Source organism: Salmo salar, chromosome ssa09 (assembly GCF_905237065.1).
Source record: "Salmo salar chromosome ssa09, Ssal_v3.1, whole genome shotgun sequence".
In the NCBI taxonomy this organism is placed as follows: domain Eukaryota; kingdom Metazoa; phylum Chordata; class Actinopteri; order Salmoniformes; family Salmonidae; genus Salmo; species Salmo salar.
The window spans coordinates 140,248,791-140,269,817 of NC_059450.1; the positions used below are offsets into that span (position 1 = coordinate 140,248,791).

Below are 21,027 nucleotides of genomic sequence, written 5' to 3' on the forward strand. Positions count from 1 at the left end.
GCGCTGTCAGCCAATCATTACGCACGCCCAAGAGCCGGGTCTGCCTCCTCTAAACCAATCATATAGCCTGGATCACTGATGTGAAAGAAGTACAGCACAACTAATAAATGTCCTCTGGGTTTTGACCATCTTCCCTCACTCTGAACGTCTGTCAACAACAACAGCGAGAACAACATCACTTGCATGATTCTTGATGACATCGCAGATTCCACACGTATCCAAGTGCCTCTCGACTGGTAAAACATCAAGGCATAGGCGCACTCTTCAGAAGTCTACCTCCAGTTTTTCCGGGTTTGGTAACTTGGGCTCTTTTTTTCGGGAGTCGGGAGTGTTTTTTTCTACCAGGACGCTGTTTCTTGTCTACTCCAGTGGCTACCCTATCAAGGCTAACCTTCCACGAACTGGAATACAGTGCATTTTTACTCATAATTTCACCCACTGGTCAAGCTCCATCGTCGGCAGCTCCCGGTTCTCTTCTCTGGCGGGAGGTTAGCAGAAGGCGTAGGGTTGTGGAGGTATGACTGCGTTGGCTGGGGCAATACCAAGGATGATGCGCCCCATGCTGGCGCAGAACTACCCCCACAGTGGCTTCCCACTGGAAGGTAAAATCAAAAGTCGAAACAACTTTTTGAGCACTGCTTGTGGGAAGATTTGGGCTTCGATGCGTAATAATTAAAGAGCGATTATTAATATAGGAAACTCTGTGAATTCAATATTGTAGCCTACACCATAAGCCCCCCTCCTAAACAGAAACTTGGTCTTATCCAATTGTAAAAAAATATTTAAACTTTCGGATTGACACGCAGAATTGAGATGTAACACAATTAAATTGTAATGTTCTTTTCATGTTTCATGTTTCAATGTTCTTTTAATTTCGGTTATCGAATGCAAAGTGGATTGAACTGTTAACCTCGACGTTTTGATCTGGTTTATTTTGTAGTCGTTATTGACATAACTTTTTGTATTTATCTATTTGTTTGTCAACTTTTGAGGATGAAACTATTAATTTAATAATTTCCTAATCTCTGAAAACAACGTTTTTGTTTATTTACAGAATATGTAAAACTTAACATATCATTACTTAAGGAAACTTTTAAGGCCTTTTATTGTTACCAAACCTTTAAGTTTAAACAACTTTTATTTTTGTATTCGGCTATTATAATAATTGTTTTATTGAACATTATTTGTAGTAGTCTTGTGGTGTTATTAGTAGCCTATGATGGAATCAATGTTAGTTGTTGTGTGGCCTATGGTTTAGAATCATTAAGCAATCTGGAGCCATTTTGTGTTTTCTTTTACGCAGTCTCTACCCCGTTAGGCCAAGGCAGAATGAACCAGCTCGGGGGAGTTTTCATAAATGGCAGACCTTTGCCCAACCATATCCGCCATAAGATCGTCGAAATGGCCCACCATGGCATCAGGCCATGCGTAATCTCCCGTCAGCTCCGCGTCTCTCACGGTTGCGTTTCCAAAATCCTCTGCCGGTACCAGGAGACCGGCTCTATTCGACCCGGGGCCATCGGGGGAAGCAAACCCAAGGTAAGGGAGAGGGAGCACGAGCAGGTGAAAGTGTTCGGTTTTGTATTGTCATGCATTTGGTTCTCCTTATAAAACTGTCTGTCTCAACGTATGAGATGTTGGGTTAAAATGTAACAAGCCACAGGTTGAAAAAGCATGTAAGAGGCGTATATTGTGTTGTTGAGTGTAAGTAGACAGTGTAAGTAGACAGTGTAAGTAGACAGTGTAAGTAGACAGTGTAAGTAGACAGTGTAAGTAGATATGAGCTGTTTATTATGCCTTAATGAATTAACGATGATATGATGTGTCGTTTCCTTAGCAGGGGACGACGCCTGATGTTGAGAAGAGAATAGAGGAGTACAAGCGGGACAACCCGGGTATGTTTAGCTGGGAGATTCGGGATAAATTACTGATGGATGGGATATGTGACCGGAACACCGTTCCATCAGGTAAAAGGAAATATCTGCATTCTGTCATAGTTGCTGCCCATTTAAATGGGTGCAATCTTCACCTGCAGCCGTAGATTGTTCATCATCATCATGGTCATCATCACCATCACCATCATATATCACCGTCTTATTTATCATAATGGGCCTAATGTGTTTTCCATCTCAGTAACCACATTTTACCGCAAAAAACTGTTTACTCTCTGAAAACAAAAACGTAAACAAGTGCTGAAAATTATATAATTTCCATGTTAAGTTTAAGTTAAGATAAAATCATAAAAAATATTGCAATGCAATTATTGACGCTAAGTCAATATATGTTTCTATTTATTTGATGCTTTATCACGGTATATTAGAAGGACAAATAAAAGCAAATGAGTGCAGATTGTTGAACTTTTATTTCGGCTTTTCCAGTTTATTATTTATTAATCAGTGTTCTGTAATTTCTTGTAACACAGTGAGCTCTATCAGTCGCATCATGAGGAGTAAATTCGGAGGGAAGGGAGATGACGATGATGATGAAGATGAAATCGAGAAAAAGGAATTAGAAGAACACGAACGGCGGGCCAAACATAGCATCGAGGGCATCTTAGGAGACCGATGTGAGTGCAGTCATAAATTAATTAATTAATTAATGTTCTCTCTTCTATAGGTAACTTGTGTGAGGCAGTTACTTTTTGCGTAAGGGGGAAGGCCCTTCATATACAGGCCTAAATGCTTCCACTGTGCACTTTAATGTTCTTTGAAACGGCGAGGAAACCTCTCGTTTATTCAAAACTCAACAAAGATGGACAGTTAAAGGTTTTCATCTTGTTTTGTGTAAGCTTATTGACTTCCATAAATCATTCTTGATAGGATAGGCCTACATTTTTACCATGGGTGTCACCAGTCCTTACGGGTTGCCATTCATGTTTAGACTATGTGAGGTAGATAGGACTTGTCTGTCTACAACTAAGTTTTAGTTGTAAAGTTGTTGCTTTTCGATGCGATGGAAGCACAGGGAGTGTGTCTTCCTTTGTCGACCGTCAAAGTGCACTGGTTTTCGTTCTTTATCGACCATATCGCTCCTGCTAATGCTTGTCCCATGAGGCGTTAGGATAATTCAAACAGCAGGTGATAGATTTTGTGGGAAAGGGAGGATTGCCCCTTGTGTGTGTGTGTGTGTGTGTGTGTGTGTGTGTGTGTGTGTGTGTGTGTGTGTGTGTGTGTGTGTGTGTGTGTGTGTGTGTGTGTGTGTGTGTGTGTGTGTGTGTGAGAGAGAGCGAGAGAGAGAGAGCGAGAGAGAGAGAGCTAATGAAAAAAAAAGAAAAGTTAACGAATGTATAACTACACGTGCTTACACAAAGTGGGCAACACATGCGATTTGTTACCGACAAACTTAAGGGACAGGCCTCGAAACAGTCGAATGTTCTTCATAAAAAAGAATCCTATAGATTTATTCGAATAGCCTGTGCATATTCAACTTCTGCTACATATATTTATATTGCATTTATTTAATTGTTTATGTTAGGCCACTTGCAGGCCTATTTACCTTGTAGGCCTATTTTAAAATGTCTTTACCATACTAATAACATGCATTTTCATCGAGATGCACATAGCCCCGTTGTAATGTTTGATATCAAAAGTATATAAAAAAGAACCAAAAACTTGTTCAACCCCTAATTGTCATGGTACATTTCAAACAAATAAATATCATAACATCCCTTCTTACGGTTTCCCACGATTTATTATGAACGAATTTGCAGGCCTATTCCATCTTAATGCAGCTGCTCTCTGCTCTACTGTAAAATGCAGGCACAGTAAAACAAATTAGAGGAAAATACGGGGAGTTGGAGGGGACAAAACGTCCAAATGAGTTGATCAAACATTTGTATAACAGTTCCATCCCTCACAAAGCCAGGCCTCGAGCACACAATCGGACACTTGAGGATGAACTTGGGAGACAAAGCCGCGAGAGTCCATTGAGACTGACGCTTCGGTTATGCGTGGACAAAGCCTGGCTTCGCAGCAGCTTGGTCGCCATAAAAGAAGGCAACCTGTTTATAATTCAGTCAGAAAAGGAGAGGGAGCTTCCCAACAAAAGGCCGAGAAAATACATTATGAAACCGCAATGAAGGATGAATTATTCAGGTCCGTCAATAGCCGCTGCTCGGGCTAGGTCTAGAGACTGTTCACCATGGAGAAATGGCCGTTTTCACCTACAAAATGTTTCTTTTGGAGTCGTTTTAAGTCATATAAAGAAGCCGACTGCCATTCAGAACCCCTCAAGCCCCCTTTCACTCTCTCTCTCTCTCTCTCTCTCTCTCTCTCTCTCTCTCTCTCTCTCTCTCTCTCTCTCTCTCTCTCTCTCTCTCTCACACACACACACACACACACACACACACACACACACACACACGCAGTGTATAGGCCTAACTGATATTTTAAAAACATAACTTTCAAATCAGCTTAACACGCTGATTTAATGGCGAGATGAATTACATTTATTGATCATTTGGTACTTTTCATTTTGGACATTCAGAGCATTGCCGACATAATAGTTTACGAAACTGTTTGTGTATTATGTGCACCCATGTTATACATTTTGTGCACAATCACATATTTACACAATGTTTAAAAGTTGTTTACACAATGTTGAAAAGTTTTTTTGTTAATATCACCGAATAAGTATTTAGGCATGTTACAAATTCCAATGCCACAAGATAATAAATTATATTTTCTGTGTAGCAGCTCCATATAAACGGCTTTGACAAAGTATTATAGTTCATGAAATGACAAATATTTTCCAAAATATATGCATTTGCTACTTGATGGTTATTAATAATTTAACTCATAGGGCTAATAATTGTAGTCATTTTATTATTTTTATAAGTACAAATTGTTGCACAATATATTTTTCTTACCAATACGGCCTAATGATATGCAATTGGCTAGTAACATGCCTCTCTGCATGGTCTATTATTAGGTCTTTGATGCCCTATTCTTGCACTCTTAAACATTAATAATGTCTTCTAAATGATTTGATATTGTGCTATGTCACATTTAATGATCGAGGGAGTGTATTAAAGACTCCTTTGGTGAATGGGGACCAATGTTCTCCCCGGAGAGGCGCGCTTGGCCTCGAGCGGTGGTCACAATGGAACATGCGCACTGCTGCAATCCTGACCCATCATGCTCTCACCCCCTTGCGCTCTCAAAATCTCTTCAAGCGGATTAAATCGATCCCTTTATTTTATTTTACTTTCATCCGGAGAGCGAACCCGCCCCTCTCCCTTGCTTTCCTTCTCTTTCTCTCCATGCCCGCGGCGCACATTCGTTTAATATCTATGGTTCATCTTCAGGAGTGCAACCGCTAACAAAAGAAAGTCAGTTCGTTGTAGAAAAGTCCCTAAAATGAGTTATCCGTTAAGCCATTGACCCCTCTAATATTTGTCTTTATTTATTGGGTTACCAATAAATGCTACATTGTTTTATTAATTCCAAAATGTAGGCTATAAGTTATTAATAATAAGCCTAACTTAGTAGCAGTTTCCGTTATAAACGTTGTTTTGTGTCAACGTGCTCATTTGGGCTCGCTTTACCTCAGTCAGTTTGCTATTCATACCAGTCAAATTATCATTTAACCTAAGGGTTAACGAAAAATGTAAATGACCTTTGCCACGACAATGCTTTGACTTGAAACGGGAACACATTACGTTTGCAGTAATATCAGTTGACTCTAACTAATGCATGGTTTAGGCTATTATGCGTAGGTAATGAGAGTTGTAATGAGCGCACATTCCAAATTGGGTGGTGTTTGGACCTGAGGACAAGGCTTTTGTGGCACTCTAGAAACTAGCTTAGATGGGTATAGGGATGCCAGCAACGTCATTTCTCTATATTTTTTAACGACTTTTAGTTTTACCGAGACCTATGGTGTCTACTGTTTTTTCTGTCTGGTCTCATTTGGAATTATGTTTTTACAGCCGCAATTACAATCTGAAAAATACTTTTTTTCAGCGAAGCGGGTCAAACATTGATGAAGTGCTGTTTGTTAAGACCATTGTTGTGCGAGGGAGGAGCACTAGTTGAGCCCTGGTCGTTCAGAATTCATTATCATTTCCCTTAAGTGTCCACATCAAAGGCGGCTCGTTTGGATTTATTTGTCTGGGGGAAAAAACCACAGAAATGTGTTTCGAAAATCTCAAGCTCCCTAAATTGCAGCCTCGTGCACCACAGTGCCTAAAACGATGCGCATGCATCTCCTCACGCGCCAAATGTGTTTGGAATAAAGGCTTGTGCAGTTTGACTTGAAAGTAGATAGTAGGTCAGGCTATCTTTCTCAATTCTGGTAGCAGAGAAAATACTTTCCACTTAGAATTACAATAGTTGAACACATTCTGCCACTCTTCAGAAAATACTTGTCTAAATGTCCAGTCAGTGCTCCAGTCTCACGAAATGCCTCCTGCACATATTTTCGATTTTGGCCCAGTCCCTGCATAACCATTAGCAGTGGTTGGATATAGTCGTTTCTCTGCCTTCCAGAATCTAAAAGGCTAACATTGAGTTAATTAACCCTAGAAAGTGAGCTAATGACTGATAATGTACACATCGGCCCTCCCCTCTATCTCCCTCTCTCATATTTCCAGTGTATCTTCTTAACCTTACTTGGCTAATTAAAATTACCCTGAGTAACGCTGATGATACATACAGAGGAGCCTTGTTGGCCCAGCACATTTCTATTTATACTCAGACACACACAACATTCCCCATCTGAAAGACAAACAGTCAAAGGGGGATAACTTTATTTTGTGAAAGGGACTCCTGGAAAGGGCTAATTGAATAAGTCTGAGATCTTTGAAAACCTGCCATGGTGAGCGCAGTCATCATGTCATAATTAGGTTTATTGAGGCGCATTCCGCCAATCTGCTGCCATTCTCCCAGCCTCATTGTGCCCAGAGCCAGGCCAATAGCTGCAGGACAAAAGGGAATCAAGAGCTGACAATACATGAAAGAGCCAAAAGATTTAGCTGCTTTTGTCACAGAAAATGAGCAGGACTTTGTTTGTGTAAATAAAGTTGACGAACTGCCCGCTACTCAGGCGAAGGATGGAGCTTCTATACAATTTACTATGTGGGCACACACTGGATTAGTGCCAGGAGGAGAGAGGGAGGGAGGGAGAGAGGGAGAGAGGGAGAGAGGAGGAGAGGCAGAGAGGGGGAGAGTGAGAAAGAGAGTGAGAAAGAGAGTGAGTGGGGAAGAGAGTGAGAGTGGAAGAGATAATGGAGGGGACGGTAAAAGAGAAGGCTTTGAGAGAGTATTAGGGGCTAGGTTTGTGTATTTAGTGCGTGAGAGTTTGCAGAGTTATGTTCTGCATAGCTTCTGATGTTGGATTTGTGATGTTCATCATTGTCTTACAGTGGCGCTGGAAGAGGGAGGGTGGTGAAGCGTGGTGAGATGAGGCTTTGCTATTGTGGGCATCTGGTTTGTGAAGCATAAGAGGCATTGAAGATGGAAACACATTACACACTATAGTGCAGCATAGATTCATGGTCAAGGTCCCATATCACGTTACCATGTACATCATGATGTTCCAGTTCTTATGTTTTAAGGTGTTAAAGATGCTCCCTGCTGAGAATCAGTTATCTTCATGGATTCAGTTACACTCCAAAGGTACATTCCAAATAATGGCTGATGTGCGCATGTCACTGAAGCTTTCACACAAGTCATACATTGGTATTTTGGAGTGAAAGTTTGAGTTGTATGTGCATTTAAAGTTAGGGAACAGAAGAATTAGACTATAAGGAAACTCAGTAAGATGATCTGATTGATGCCACTCCACTCAGGGCACATTCCATGTACACTCTTAAATAGACTTTACACTTTAGTTCTTCTCTGTGATTTTCACCTTGTAAACACGATTTCACAATGAAAATATCCAGCAGTAGATGATTCATACATTCATAAAGGTGGTTCATTAAAGAGAGTTATAGAAAACGTGACAACCTTGACATCTTCGGTTCTTACATCTTGTGTTCTATACGAGAAGCTATGAATAATAGTCACTTCTGGCACATTAATGGTTGTCGCTACGGTCTCTAGCAACGATCAAAGTAGGGCGAAGAAGCTGTATAGAAAATGTCCAATATGTTATTTTAAGACTTCAGAGAAACATAGAGTTAGACTGAGGTGATATAGAGTTAGTGGCTATATAGAGTTAGACTGGGTCTATATAGAGTTAGACTGAGGTTAAATAGATTTAGACTGAAGTTATATAGAGTTAGTGGCAATATAGAGTTAGACTGGGTCTATATAGAGATAGACTGAGGTAATATAGAGTTAGTGGCTATATAGAGTTAGACTGAGGTTATATAGAGTTAGTGGCTATATAGAGTTAGACTGAGGTTATATAGAGTTAGTGGCTATATAGAGTTAGACTGAGGTTATATAGAGTTAGTGGCTATATAGAGTTAGACTGAGGTCATATAGAGTTAAACTGAGGTTATATATAGTTAGACTGAGGTTATATAGAGTTAGTGGCTATATAGAGTTAAACTGAGGTTATATAGAGTTAGACTGAGGTTATATAGAGTTAGACTGAGGTTATATACTGTTAGTGGCTATATAGAGTTAGACTGAGGTTATATAGAGTTAAACTGAGTTTATATAGAGTTAGACTGTGTGGTATATGGCCAATATACCACGGCTAAGGGCTGTTCTTTATGCACGATGCAATGCTGAGTGCCTGAATACTGCCCTTAGCCGTGGTAAAATGGCCATATACCACAAACCCCCGAGGTGCCTTATTGCTATTAGAAACTGGTTACCAACGTAATTAGAACAGTAAAAATAAATGTCAGCCAATCAGCACTCAGGGCTCTAACCACACAGATTGAAGTTAGACTCAGGCTATGTAGAGTTATACTGAGGCTATGTAGAGTTATACTGAGACTATATAGAGTTATACTGAGGCTATGTAGCGTTATACTGAGGCTATGTAGAGTTATACTGAGACTATATAGAGTTATACTGAGGCTATGTAGAGTTATACTGAGGCTATGTAGAGTTATACTGAGACTATATAGAGTTATACTGAGGCTATGTAGCGTTATACTGAGGCTATGTAGCGTTATACTGAGGCTATATAGAGTTAGACTCCGGTTATGTAGAGTTATACTGGGGTTATGTAGAGTTAGACTCAGATTATATAGAGTTATACTGAGGCTATGTAGAGTTATACTGAGGCTATGTAGAGTTAGACTCAGGCTATGTAGTTATACTGAGGCTATGTAGAGTTAGACTCAGATTATATAGAGTTATACTGAGGCTATGTAGAGTTAGACTCAGGCTATATAGAGTTATACTCAGGCTATGTAGAGTTATACTGAGGCTATATAGAGTTATACTCAGGCTATGTAGAGTTATACTGAGGCTATGTAGCGGTATACTGAGGCTATATAGAGTTAGACTCCGGTTATGTAGAGTTATACTGGGGTTATGTAGAGTTATACTGAGGCTATGTAGAGTTAGACTCAGGCTATGTAGTTATACTGAGGCTATGTAGAGTTAGACTCAGGCTAAGTAGAGTTAGACTCAGGCTATGTAGAGTTATAATGAGGCTATATAGAGTTATACTGAGACTATATAGAGTTATACTGAGGCTATATAGAGTTATACTGAGACTATATAGAGTTATACTGAGGCTATGTAGAGTTATACTGAGGCTATGTAGAGTTAGACTCAGGCTATATAGAGTTAGACTCAGGCTATGTAGAGTTATACTGAGGCTATATAGAGTTATACTGAGGCTATGTAGAGTTATACTGAGGCTATGTAGAGTTATACTGAGACTATATAGAGTTATACTGAGGCTATGTAGAGTTATACTGAGGCTATATAGAGTTAGACTGAGACTATATAGAGTTATACTGAGGCTATGTAGAGTTATACTGAGGCTATATAGAGTTAGACTCAGGCTATATAGAGTTAGACTCAGGCTATGTAGAGTTATACTGAGGCTATATAGAGTTATACTGAGGCTATGTAGAGTTATACTGAGGCTATATAGAGCAAAATAGCGATTTCCCTAAATAACATGAGCATCTGATGACAGGGAATATCAGTCTGTCTGAGGAATGTGTCACTCAGTGTGTCCCTGGGCACAAGGGCACAGGGGGCAAGGGGGAGCACCAAATCACTCTCACTAACCCTCGCCTCAGGCTCTCTCTGTCCCTCTCCTCTTCTCCTCTCCTACTCTCCTACTCCCTTACTCCTCCGCCTCGCATTCGTTTTTTTATAATAATGTCGTGCATGATGACGATCCAAGCGTTAAAACATAGTTATCTGCAAATGAATGGGGGCTCTATGCTTCATTAAAGCCTCTTTCTCCTTTCACACCCCTATTGTGACCCTCTGATATCAATTCAAAGGGCAATTAATGAATGCAGGCCAACTTTGAAGTGGGGGGATGGAGAATGAGTAGGGGCTCTGAGTTTTCCCCTTCAGCCCCTTCAGACCCTCTCGCACCCCCTTCACCCGTGATGGACTTGCCACATTCAGCCGAGCACGCCAAAAGACGGTTTGAAGTGAGTGAAAGAGTGAAAAGGCCTGTGAAGGTCAAGGAGAATGGCTGCCATAGAAAAAGACTTCTCTTTATCTGATGGAAGTATTCCACCAAACAATGGCTAGAGAAAGAGAGAGAGAGAAGGAAGGGGGTGAGATATTGTTTTTACAAGTGTGCGTGAGTGTGTGTGCATGTGCAGGGCTAAGGAGAGGCTAAGGCAACTGAATGCAGTGGTTGAACAAGGAAAGGCAGACGGAGTTGTCAATCACTTGACTGAGGTAGGGGCATAAGGCTCTGGACAGGGCAGGGGTATAAGGCTCTGGACAGGGCAAGGGCATAAGGTTCTGGACAGGGCAGGGGCATAAGGTTCTGGACAGGGCAGGGGTATAAGGTTCTGGACAGGGCAGGGACATACGGTTCTGGACAGGGCAGGGACATAAGGTTCTGGACAGGGCAGGGGTATAAGGTTCTGGACAGGGCAGGGGCATAAGGCTCTGGACAGGGCAGGGGCATAAGGTTCTGGACAGTGCAGGGGCATAAGGTTCTGGACAGGGCAGGGGTATAAGGTTCTGGACAGGGCAGGGACATACGGTTCTGGACAGGGCAGGGACATAAGGTTCTGGACAGGGCAGGGGTATAAGGTTCTGGACAGGGCAGGGACATACGGTTCTGGACATGGCAGGGGCATAAGGTTCTGGACAGGGCAGGGGTATAAGGTTCTGGACAGGGCAGGGGCATAAGGTTCTGGACAGGGCAGGGGTATAAGGTTCTGGACAGGGCAGGGACATACGGTTCTGGACATGGCAGGGGCATAAGGTTCTGGACAGGGCAGGGGTATAAGGTTCTGGACAGGGCAGGGGTATAAGGTTCTGGACAGGGCAGGGGCATAAGGTTCTGGACAGGGCAGGGGTATAAGGCTCTGGACAGGGCAGGGGTATAAGGCTCTGGACAGGGCAGGGGTATAAGGTTCTGGACAGGGCAGGGGTATAAGGTTCTGGACAGGGCAGGGACATACGGTTCTGGACAGGGCAGGGGCATAAGGTTCTGGACAGTGCAGGGGTATAAGGCTCTGGACAGGGCAGGGGCATAAGGTTCTGGACAGGGCAGGGGTATAAGGTTCTGGACAGGACAGGGACATACGGTTCTGGACATGGCAGGGGCATAAGGTTCTGGACAGGGCAGGGGTATAAGGTTCTGGACAGGGCAGGGGTATAAGGTTCTGGACAGGGCAGGGGCATAAGGTTCTGGACAGGGCAGGGGTATAAGGCTCTGGACAGGGCAGGGGTATAAGGCTCTGGACAGGGCAGGGGTATAAGGTTCTGGACAGGGCAGGGGTATAAGGTTCTGGACAGGGCAGGGACATAAGGTTCTGGACAGGGCAGGGACATAAGGTTCTGGACAGGGCAGGGACATAAGGTTCTGGACAGGGCAGGGACATAAGGCTCTGGACAGGGCAGGGGTATAAGGCTCTGGACAGGGCAGGGGTATAAGGTTCTGGACAGGGCAGGGGTATAAGGTTCTGGACAGGGCAGGGACATACGGTTCTGGACAGGGCAGGGGCATAAGGTTCTGGACAGTGCAGGGGTATAAGGCTCTGGACAGGGCAGGGGCATAAGGTTCTGGACAGGGCAGGGGTATAAGGTTCTGGACAGGGCAGGGACATACGGTTCTGGACATGGCAGGGGCATAAGGTTCTGGACAGGGCAGGGGTATAAGGCTCTGGACAGGGCAGGGGTATAAGGTTCTGGACAGGGCAGGGACATACGGTTCTGGACAGGGCAGGGGTATAAGGTTCTGGACAGTGCAGGGGTATAAGGCTCTGGACAGGGCAGGGGCATAAGGCTCTGGACAGGGCAGGGGTATAAGGTTCTGGACAGGGCAGGGGTATAAGGTTGTGGACAGTGCAGGGGTATAAGGTTCTGGACAGGGCAGGGGTATAAGGTTCTGGACAGGGCAGGGGTATAAGGTTCTGGACAGGGCAGGGACATAAGGTTCTGGACAGGGCGGGGGCATAAGGTTCTGGACAGGGCAGGTACATAAGGTTCTGGAAAGGGCAGGGCAGGGGTATAAGGCTCTGGACAGGGCAGGGGAAAGGGTAGAGGCATAAGGCCCTGGACAGGGCAGGGGCAGGGACATAAAGTTCTGGACAGGGTAGGGGCATAAGGTTCTGGACAGGGCAGGGGCAGCGGTATAAGGCTCTGGACAGGGCAGGGCAAGCTGGGAGGGAGGGAGTTCACCTTGCTCTCTATAGTAGAATCTAGAAACTGCAATTTCATATTTTTTAGGAACTACAACTTGTTGTTACTATACTATTACCATGTTATTAACATTTCATTACATGGCGTAAAGTAAAGTGTTACCAACAGTCAAAGATAACAGAGCTTAACTGTTTTTGACTTTGTCAAAAAGAGAGTCGCATTGAGTTAACTCCCCAGTGGTCAGTCAGTCCTTAGCTCTCTCTGCTTGTCAGACCAGGCTAAGTGGGGTCAGAGGTCAACATAGTATCATTCTCCATCATCCCTACAGGAAACAGGGTTACAATCATATTTGGTTCAACATGACAGGTAACAGCTTCCTGTTGTTCTGCCACAGCACAGACTCTCATAACTCTCATTGCTGTCTACAGGTTTTCTGTGTAGAGGTTTTCTGTCCAGAGACTTTCTGTGGAGGTTTTCTGTCTAGAGGTTTTCTGTCCATAGTTTTTTTCTGTCTAGAGGTTTTCTGTCTAGAGGTTTTCTGTCTAGAGGTTTTCTGTGTGTTGGTTTTTTGTCTAGAGGTTTTCTGTGTAGAGGTTTTCTGTCCAGAGACTTTCTGTGGAGGTTTTCTGTCTAGAGGTTTTCTGTGTAGAGGTTTTCTGTGTAGAGGTTTTCTGTGTAGAGGTGTTCTGTGTATATGTGTTCTGTGTATAGGTTTTCTGTCTAGAGGTTTTCTGTCCAGAGGTTTTCTGTCCAGAGGTTTTCTGTGTAGAGGTTTTCTGTCCAGATGCTTTCTCTGTAGAATTTTCTGTCCAGAGGTTTTCTGTCCAGAGGTTTTCTGTCCAGAGGTTTTCTGTCTAGAGCAGTGGTTCCCAAACTTTTTATAGTCCCGTACCCCTTCAAACATTCAACTTCCAGCTGCGTACCCCCTCTAGCACCACAGTCAGTGCACTCTCAAATGTTGTTTTTTTCCATCATTGTAAACCTGCCACACACACTATACAATACATTTATTAAACATAAGAATGAGTGTGAGTTTTTGTCACAACCTGGCTCGTGGGAAGTGACAAAGAGCTCTTATAGGACCAGGGAACAAATAATAATATAATAATAATCAATAATTTAGCTCTTTATTTAGCCATCTTACATATAAAACCTTATTTGTTCATCGAAAATTGTGAATAAATCACCACAGGTTAATGAGAAGGTTGTGCTTGAAAGGATGCACATAACTCTGCAATGTTGGGTTGTATTGGAGAGCGTCTCAGTCTTAAATCATTTTCCACACACAGTCTGTGCCTGTATTTGGTTTTCATGCTAATGAGGGCCCAGAATCCACTCTCACATAGGTCCATGGTTGCAAAGGGCATCAGTGTCTTAACAGCGCAATTTGCCCAGGCAAGAAACTGAGCGCAGCCCAATCCAGAAATCTGGCAGTGGCTTCTGATTAAATTAAATTTTCACAGAACCGCTTATTGCAATTTCGATGAGGCTCTCTTGTTCAGATATCGGTAAGTGTACTGGAGGCAGGGCATGAAAGGGATAACGAATCCAGTTGTTTGTGTCATCCGTTTCGGGAAAGTACCTGCGTAATTGCACACCCAGATCATTCAGTTGCTTTGCTATATCACATTTGACATCGTCCGTAACCTTGAGTTCATTTGCACACAAAACATCATACAATAACGGAAAGACCTGTGTGTTGTCCTTGTTAATGCAGACAGAGAAGAGCTCCAACTTCTTAATCATAGCCTCAATTTTGTGCTGCACATTGAATATAGTTGCGGAGAGTCCCTGTAATCCTAGATTCAGATCATTCAGGCAAGAAAAAACATCACCCAGATTGAACAGTCGTGTGAGAAACTCGTCATCATGCAAGCGGTCAGACAAGTGAAAATGATGGTCAGTAAAGAACACTTTTTAAGCTTGTCTCTTAATAAAAAAAACGTGTCAATCCTTTGCCCCTTGATAACCGGCGCACTTCTGTATGTTGTAAAAGCGTTACATGGTCGCTGCCCATATCATTGCATAATGCAGAAAATACACGAGAGTTCAGGGACCTTGCTTTAACAAAGTTAACCATTTTCACTGTAGTGTCCAAAACATCTATCAAGCTGTTAGGCATTCCCTTGGCAGCAAGAGCCTCTCGGTGGATGCTGCAGTGTACCCAAGTGGCGTCAGAGCAACTGCTTACACGTGCGTTACCACTCCATTATGTCTCCCTGTCATGGCTTTTACGCCATCAGTACAGATACCGACACATCTTCACCACCAAAGTCCATTAGATGTCACAAAGCTGTCCAGTACTTTAAAAATATCCTCTCCTGTTGTCCTGGTTTCCAGTGGTTTGCAGAAGAGGATGTCTTCCTTAATTAAGCCCCATAACCGTAACAGACATATACCAGGAGCTGTGCCAGGCCCGCCATGTCTGTTGACTCATCCAGCTGTAATGCATATAATTCACTGGCTTGTATGCGAAGCACTAATTGTTTCAAAACATCTCCTGCCATGTCAGTGATGCGTTGTGAAACAGTGTTGTTTGATGAAGGCATTGTCTGTATATGTTTTGTGGCCTTTTCCCCCAGCGCTGTCCCAGCCATATCCGCAGCAGCAGGAAGAATGAAGTCCTCCACAATAGTATGGGGCTTGCCTGTCCTAGCCACTCGGTAGCTCACCATATAAGACGCTTCTAGACCCTTCTTATTAATGGTATCTGTTGCTTTTATACATGTCTTACTACTCGAAAGTCCTCTTTATTCTGGATCAAAAAACTCCAGTGGCTTATTTTTCAAATTGCCATGTTTAGTTTCTAAATGTCTGCACAAGAGTGAAGGTTTCCAGCAAAAGAGTAGCGGTTAATGTGATTGGATGTTAATTATTTGACTAGGCTACCTGTATTTGACATTGTGTTGTTATTTCGCTGAACACTAGAACACTCTGAACACAAATTTTATTTTTGTCAGTGAAACGAGGCTGCTCAGGCAACAGAAAAAAAACTCACCCAAATGTATAGCCCCGTTGGAAAATATAAATGTACTGTTTGAAAATGTGAAGATTTTGACAATGTGATTCACAATTTTATTCGGTGTAACCCCAATGGAATTGTGCGTACCCCTACCCCAGTTTGGGAATACCTGGTCTAGATGTTTTCTGTCTAGAGGTTTTCTCTCTCTCACGTTTTTCTGTCTAGAGGTTTTCTGTCTAGAGGTTTGCTCTCTAGAGGTTTTCTCTCTCAAGGTCTTCTCTCTTGAGATTTTCTCCCTCTCAAGTTTTTCTTTCTAGAGGTTTTCTGTTTATAGGTTTTATGTCTTGAGGTTTTCTGTCTAGAGATTTTCTGTCTAGAGGTTTGCTCTCTAGAGGTCTTCTGTCTAGAGATTTGCTCTCTAGAGGTTTTCTCTCTCTCAAGTTTTTCTGTCTAGAGGTTTTCTGTCTCGAGGTTTTCTCTCTCAAGGTTTTCTGTCTAGAGGTTTTCTCTCTCGAGGTTTTCTCTCTCTCTGTCACGCCCTGACCATAGAGAGCCCTTGGTTCTCTATGGTGTTTAGGTCAGAGCGTGACTAGGGGGGTGTTCTAGACATTGTATTTCTATGTTGGTGAGTTGTATGGTTCCCAATTAGAGGCAGCTGGTAATCGTTGCCTCTAATTGGGGATCATATTTAGGTAGCCTTTTCCCCACCTGTGTTTTGTGGGATATTGTTTTGTTTAGTGCATTTGTGTGCTACGAACGGCACGTTCATTTTGGTCTTTGTTGTTTTGTTAAGTTTCACTTTAAAATAACATATGTGGAACTATACGCACGCTGCGCTTTGGTCCCGTCCTTTTGAAGAACGTGACAGAATATCCCACCAGGCAAGGACCAAGCAGCGTGTTCATGAGGTAAAGGAGTTTTGGACATGGGAGGAGATCATTGGAGGACATGAGACCCCTCCTTGGCGGGAGTCTCAGAGGACGCAGGAAGGACAGCGACGACGCCGGGGACCGCGGCCACAGAAACCCCAAGATTTTTTTGGGGGTGCACGAGGGGTGGTCTACTGAGCAGCTGGGAGAGCCAGAGCCCGCCTGGGAGTCGATGGAACAGTGTGAGGAAGGATACCGTAGAGAGGGGTTAGCTAGGAGTATGCGGCAACGCAGGCGTTTGGAGGAGCGTGTCATCAATCCGGTGAAACCTGAGCCGGCTCCAAGCACCAGTCCTCCAGTGGGCCTCCCCAGTCCAGTATGTCCTGTGCCGGATCCCCACACTCGTCCTGAAGAGCCAGAGACCATCAGGGTGGCAATGGATAAGTTGAGAGAGATGAGAGAGATGTTGGTCAGGTGTGTTCTGCACAACATTCGACCTGAAGATCCTGTCAGCAGTCTGGTGCGTCATGGGCCAGCTCCCTGCACCCTCCCGGAAGTGTGTGTCACCAGTCCAGTGACGCCTGTGCCAGCTCCCCGCACTCGCCCTGAAGAGCGTGTCACCAGTCCGGTGCAACCTGTGCCGGCTCCACGCACCAGGCCTCCAGTGCGCCTCTACAGCCAGGAACCTCCAGCGACGGTTTACAGTCCAGAGCTTCCAGCGACGGTTCACAGTCCGGAGCTTCCAGCGACGGTTCACAGTCCGGAGCATCCAGCGACGGGTCACAGTCCGGAGCTTCCAGCGACGGTCAATGGCCCGGAGCTTCCAGTGATGGTCAACGATCCGGGGAGTCCAGGCACAGTGTCCAGTCCCACTCCAAGGCAGGAGCCTTCCTCTGCGCCGGTGCCCAGTCCAGGCACGGCGTCCAGTTCCGCTCCAGGGCCGAAGTCTTCCTCTGCGCCAGTGCCCAGTCCAGGCACGGCGGCCAACCCAGCTCCATGGTCGGAGCCTTCCTCTGTGCCGGTGCCCAGTCCAGGCACGGCGGCCAACCCAGCTCCATGGCCAGATTCCTCCGAGGCACCCCCCCCCCACCCTCCCCATTTGTTTTCAGGTTTTGCGGCCGGAGTCCGCACCTTTGGGGGGGAGGGGAACGGTCACGCCCTGACCATAGAGAGTCCTTGGTTCTCTATGGTGTTTAGGTCAGAGCGTGACTAGGGGGGTGTTCTAGTCATTGTATTTCTATGTTGGTGAGTTGTACGGTTCCCAATTAGTGGCAGCTGGTAATCGTTGCCTCTAATTGGGGATCATGTTTAGGTAGCCTTTTCCCCACCTGTGTTTTGTGGGATATTGTTTTGTTTAGTGCATTTGTGTGCTACGAACGGCACGTTCATTTTGGTCTTTGTTGTTTTGTTAAGTTTCACTTTAAAATAAAATATGTGGAACTATACGCACGCTGCGCTTTGGTCCCGTCCTTTTGAAGAACGTGACTCTCTCTCTCTCTCGTTTTTCTGTCTAGAGGTTTGCTCTCTAGAGGTTTTCTCTCTCAAGGTCTTCTCTCTCTCTCTCCCTCGAATCTCTAGAGATTTTCTCTCGCTCAAGTTTTTCTTTCTAGAGGTTTTCTGTCTAGAGGTTTTCTCTCTCAAGGTTCTCTCTCTAGGTTTTCATCGTTTGAGGAGAGCTTGGTCGCTTTGTCTTCTTCACTCTTTCTTTTCATGACGCTTGATGAGGTTATGATTTATTAGTTATTCTTCCTCTCTCACCACATCTTTTTCTCACGCGCACTCTCTCTCTCTCGCACACACACACACACACACACACACACACACACACACACACACACACACACACACACACACACACACACACACACACACACACACACACACACACACACACACACACACACACACACACACGTTGACAGTGCAGACAAACACACAGCGTTCTTCACACACTCTCAATTACAGGGCAGCTGTAGAGGTCGGGGCTCCTCCTTAGCAAGTCAAGTGAGCACCCCCCACCTCCTTTAACAACATGGGAGAGGCGCAGATGGGCCCATAAGCTGTCAGTTAACCATTATCCTTCAGGCATCTGCCCAGTCTTCTATGTACTGTTTAATGCAGTTGGGCAGTCACTTAGTCCCCCGGCCCCTGAAAAGGACCAGCGTCACTCCCTGCCCAAATAAATGCTTCATTTGTTTCCTCTGCCTTTTGTTTTGTTTCGGAGGGGGGCACATGTCACTGACTCAGTTACCCTCTTCATTTACCAACCACCCCAAGAGAACTTCCATGGCTGTACCTGCCATCCGTTCATTAACCACCATGAGAAGGTTGTGTAAATAGAAACACATATGGTCAGCAACTCCACCCATCCACCAACCCACCATGCCCAAAACTGAGCTCCATACACTCAGTGCACCCCGCCTCCATCTCTCTGTTTACATTTTAAAGCCTTTTTGTCCCCACTCGCAGTCCCCACAAAACCAAGCTGATTTCCAGGAGCACAGTCTGTTCCAGTTAAATCCTCTATTCTTTACCATCCTTGGGAATGGGGGGGGGGGGCTCAGGTTGTTTTGGCTCAGGCTGCTATGTGCTGTGTGCCTCTCAGGTTGTTTTGGCTCAGGCTGCTATGTGCTGTGTGCCTCTCAGGTTGTTTTGGCTCAGGCTGCTGTGTGCTGTGTGCCTCTCAGGTTGTTTTGACTCAGGCTGCTATGTGCTGTGTGCCTCTCAGGTTGTTTTGACTCAGGCTGCTATGTGCTGTGTGCCTCTCAGGTTGTTTTGGCTCAGGCTGCTATGTGCTGTGTGCCTCTCAGGTTGTTTTGACTCAGGCTGCTATGTGCTGTGTGCCTCTCAGGTTGTTTTGACTCAGGCTGCTATGTGCTGTGTGCCTCTCAGGTTGTTTTGACTCAGGCTGCTATGTGCTGTGTGCCTCTCAGGTTGTTTTGGCTCAGGCTGCTATGTGCTGTGTGCCTCTCAGGTTGTTTTGGCTCAGGCTGCTATGTGCTGTGTGCCTCTCAGGTTGTTTTGACTCAGGCTGCTATGTGCTGTGTGCCTCTCAGGTTGTTTTGGCTCAGGCTGCTATGTGCTGTGTGCCTCTCAGGTTGTTTTGACTCAGGCTGCTATGTGCTGTGTGCCTCTCAGGTTGTTTTGACTCAGGCTGCTATGTGCTGTGTGCCTCTCAGGTTGTTTTGGCTCAGGCTGCTATGTGCTGTGTGCCTCTCAGGTTGTTTTGGCTCAGGCTGCTATGTGCTGTGTGCCTCTCAGGTTGTTTTGGCTCAGGCTGCTATGTGCTGTGTGCCTCTCAGGTTGTTTTGGCTCAGGCTGCTATGTGCTGTGTGCCTCTCAGGTTGTTTTGGCTCAGGCTGCTATGTGCTGTGTGCCTCTCAGGTTGTTTTGGCTCAGGCTGCTATGTGCTGTGTGCCTCTCAGGTTGTTTTGGCTCAGGCTGCTATGTGCTGTGTGCCTCTCAGGTTGTTTTGGCTCAGGCTGCTATGTGCTGTGTGCCTCTCAGGTTGTTTTGGCTCAGGCTGCTATGTGCTGTGTGCCTCTCAGGTTGTTTTGACTCAGGCTGCTATGTGCTGTGTGCCTCTCAGGTTGTTTTGGCTCAGGCTGCTATGTGCTGTGTGCCTCTCAGGTTGTTTTGGCTCAGGCTGCTATGTGCTGTGTGCCTCTCAGGTTGTTTTGGCTCAGGCTGCTATGTGCTGTGTGCCTCTCAGGTTGTTTTGACTCAGGCTGCTAGTGTGCTGTGTGCCTCTCAGGTTGTTTTGGCTCAGGCTGCTATGTGCTGTGTGCCTCTCAGGTTGTTTTGACTCAGGCTGCGATGTGCTGTGTGCCTCTCAGGTTGTTTTGGCTCAGGCTGCTATGTGCTGTGTGCCTCTCAGGTTGTTTTGGCTCAGGCTGCTATGTGCTGTGTGCCTCTCAGGTTGTTTTGGCTCAGGCTGCTATGTGCTGTGTGCCTCTCAGGTTGTTTTGGCTCAGGCTGCTATGTGCTGTGTGCCTCTCAGGTTGTTTTGACTCAGGCTGCTATGTGCTGTGTGCCTCTCAGGTTGTTTTGGCTCAGGCTGCTATGTGCTGTGTGCCTCTCAGGTTGTTTTGGCTCAGGCTGCTATGTGCTGTGTGCCTCTCAGGTTGTTTTGTCTCAGGCTGCTATGTGCTGTGTGCCTCTCAGGTTGTTTTGGCTCAGGCTGCTATGTGCTGTGTGCCTCTCAGGTTGTTTTGGCTCAGGCTGCTATGTGCTGTGTGCCTCTCAGGTTGTTTTGACTCAGGCTGCTATGTGCTGTGTGCCTCTCAGGTTGTTTTGACTCAGGCTGCTATGTGCTGTGTGCCTCTCAGGTTGTTTTGACTCAGGCTGCTATGTGCTGTGTGCCTCTCAGGTTGTTTTGACTCAGGCTGCTATGTGCTGTGTGCCTCTCAGGTTGTTTTGGCTCAGGCTGCTATGTGCTGTGTGCCTCTCAGGTTGTTTTGGCTCAGGCTGCTATGTGCTGTGTGCCTCTCAG

The 21,027-nt window shown here is 45.0% G+C and overlaps 1 protein-coding gene across 4 annotated transcripts in view; it reads left to right on the forward strand.

Annotated features, from left to right (window-relative positions):
* The first annotated feature begins 85 nt into the window (after positions 1 to 85).
* LOC106613139 (paired box protein Pax-3) overlaps positions 86 to 21,027 on the forward strand; it is a 44,502-nt gene continuing 23,560 nt past the window's right edge. Inside the window, exons 1-4 of one of the 4 annotated variants that reach the window (XM_014215101.2) lie at positions 86 to 602; positions 1,304 to 1,539; positions 1,838 to 1,895; positions 2,423 to 2,566. In XM_014215101.2, the coding sequence (XP_014070576.1) occupies positions 518 to 602; positions 1,304 to 1,539; positions 1,838 to 1,895; positions 2,423 to 2,566 (523 nt within the window). In that variant the 5' untranslated portion in view covers positions 86 to 517. Of the gene's footprint in view, positions 603 to 1,303; positions 1,540 to 1,837; positions 1,968 to 2,422; positions 2,567 to 21,027 lie in introns of all 4 variants that reach the window. The other 3 variants (XM_014215099.2, XM_014215103.2, XM_014215100.2) reach the window with 3 other exon arrangements.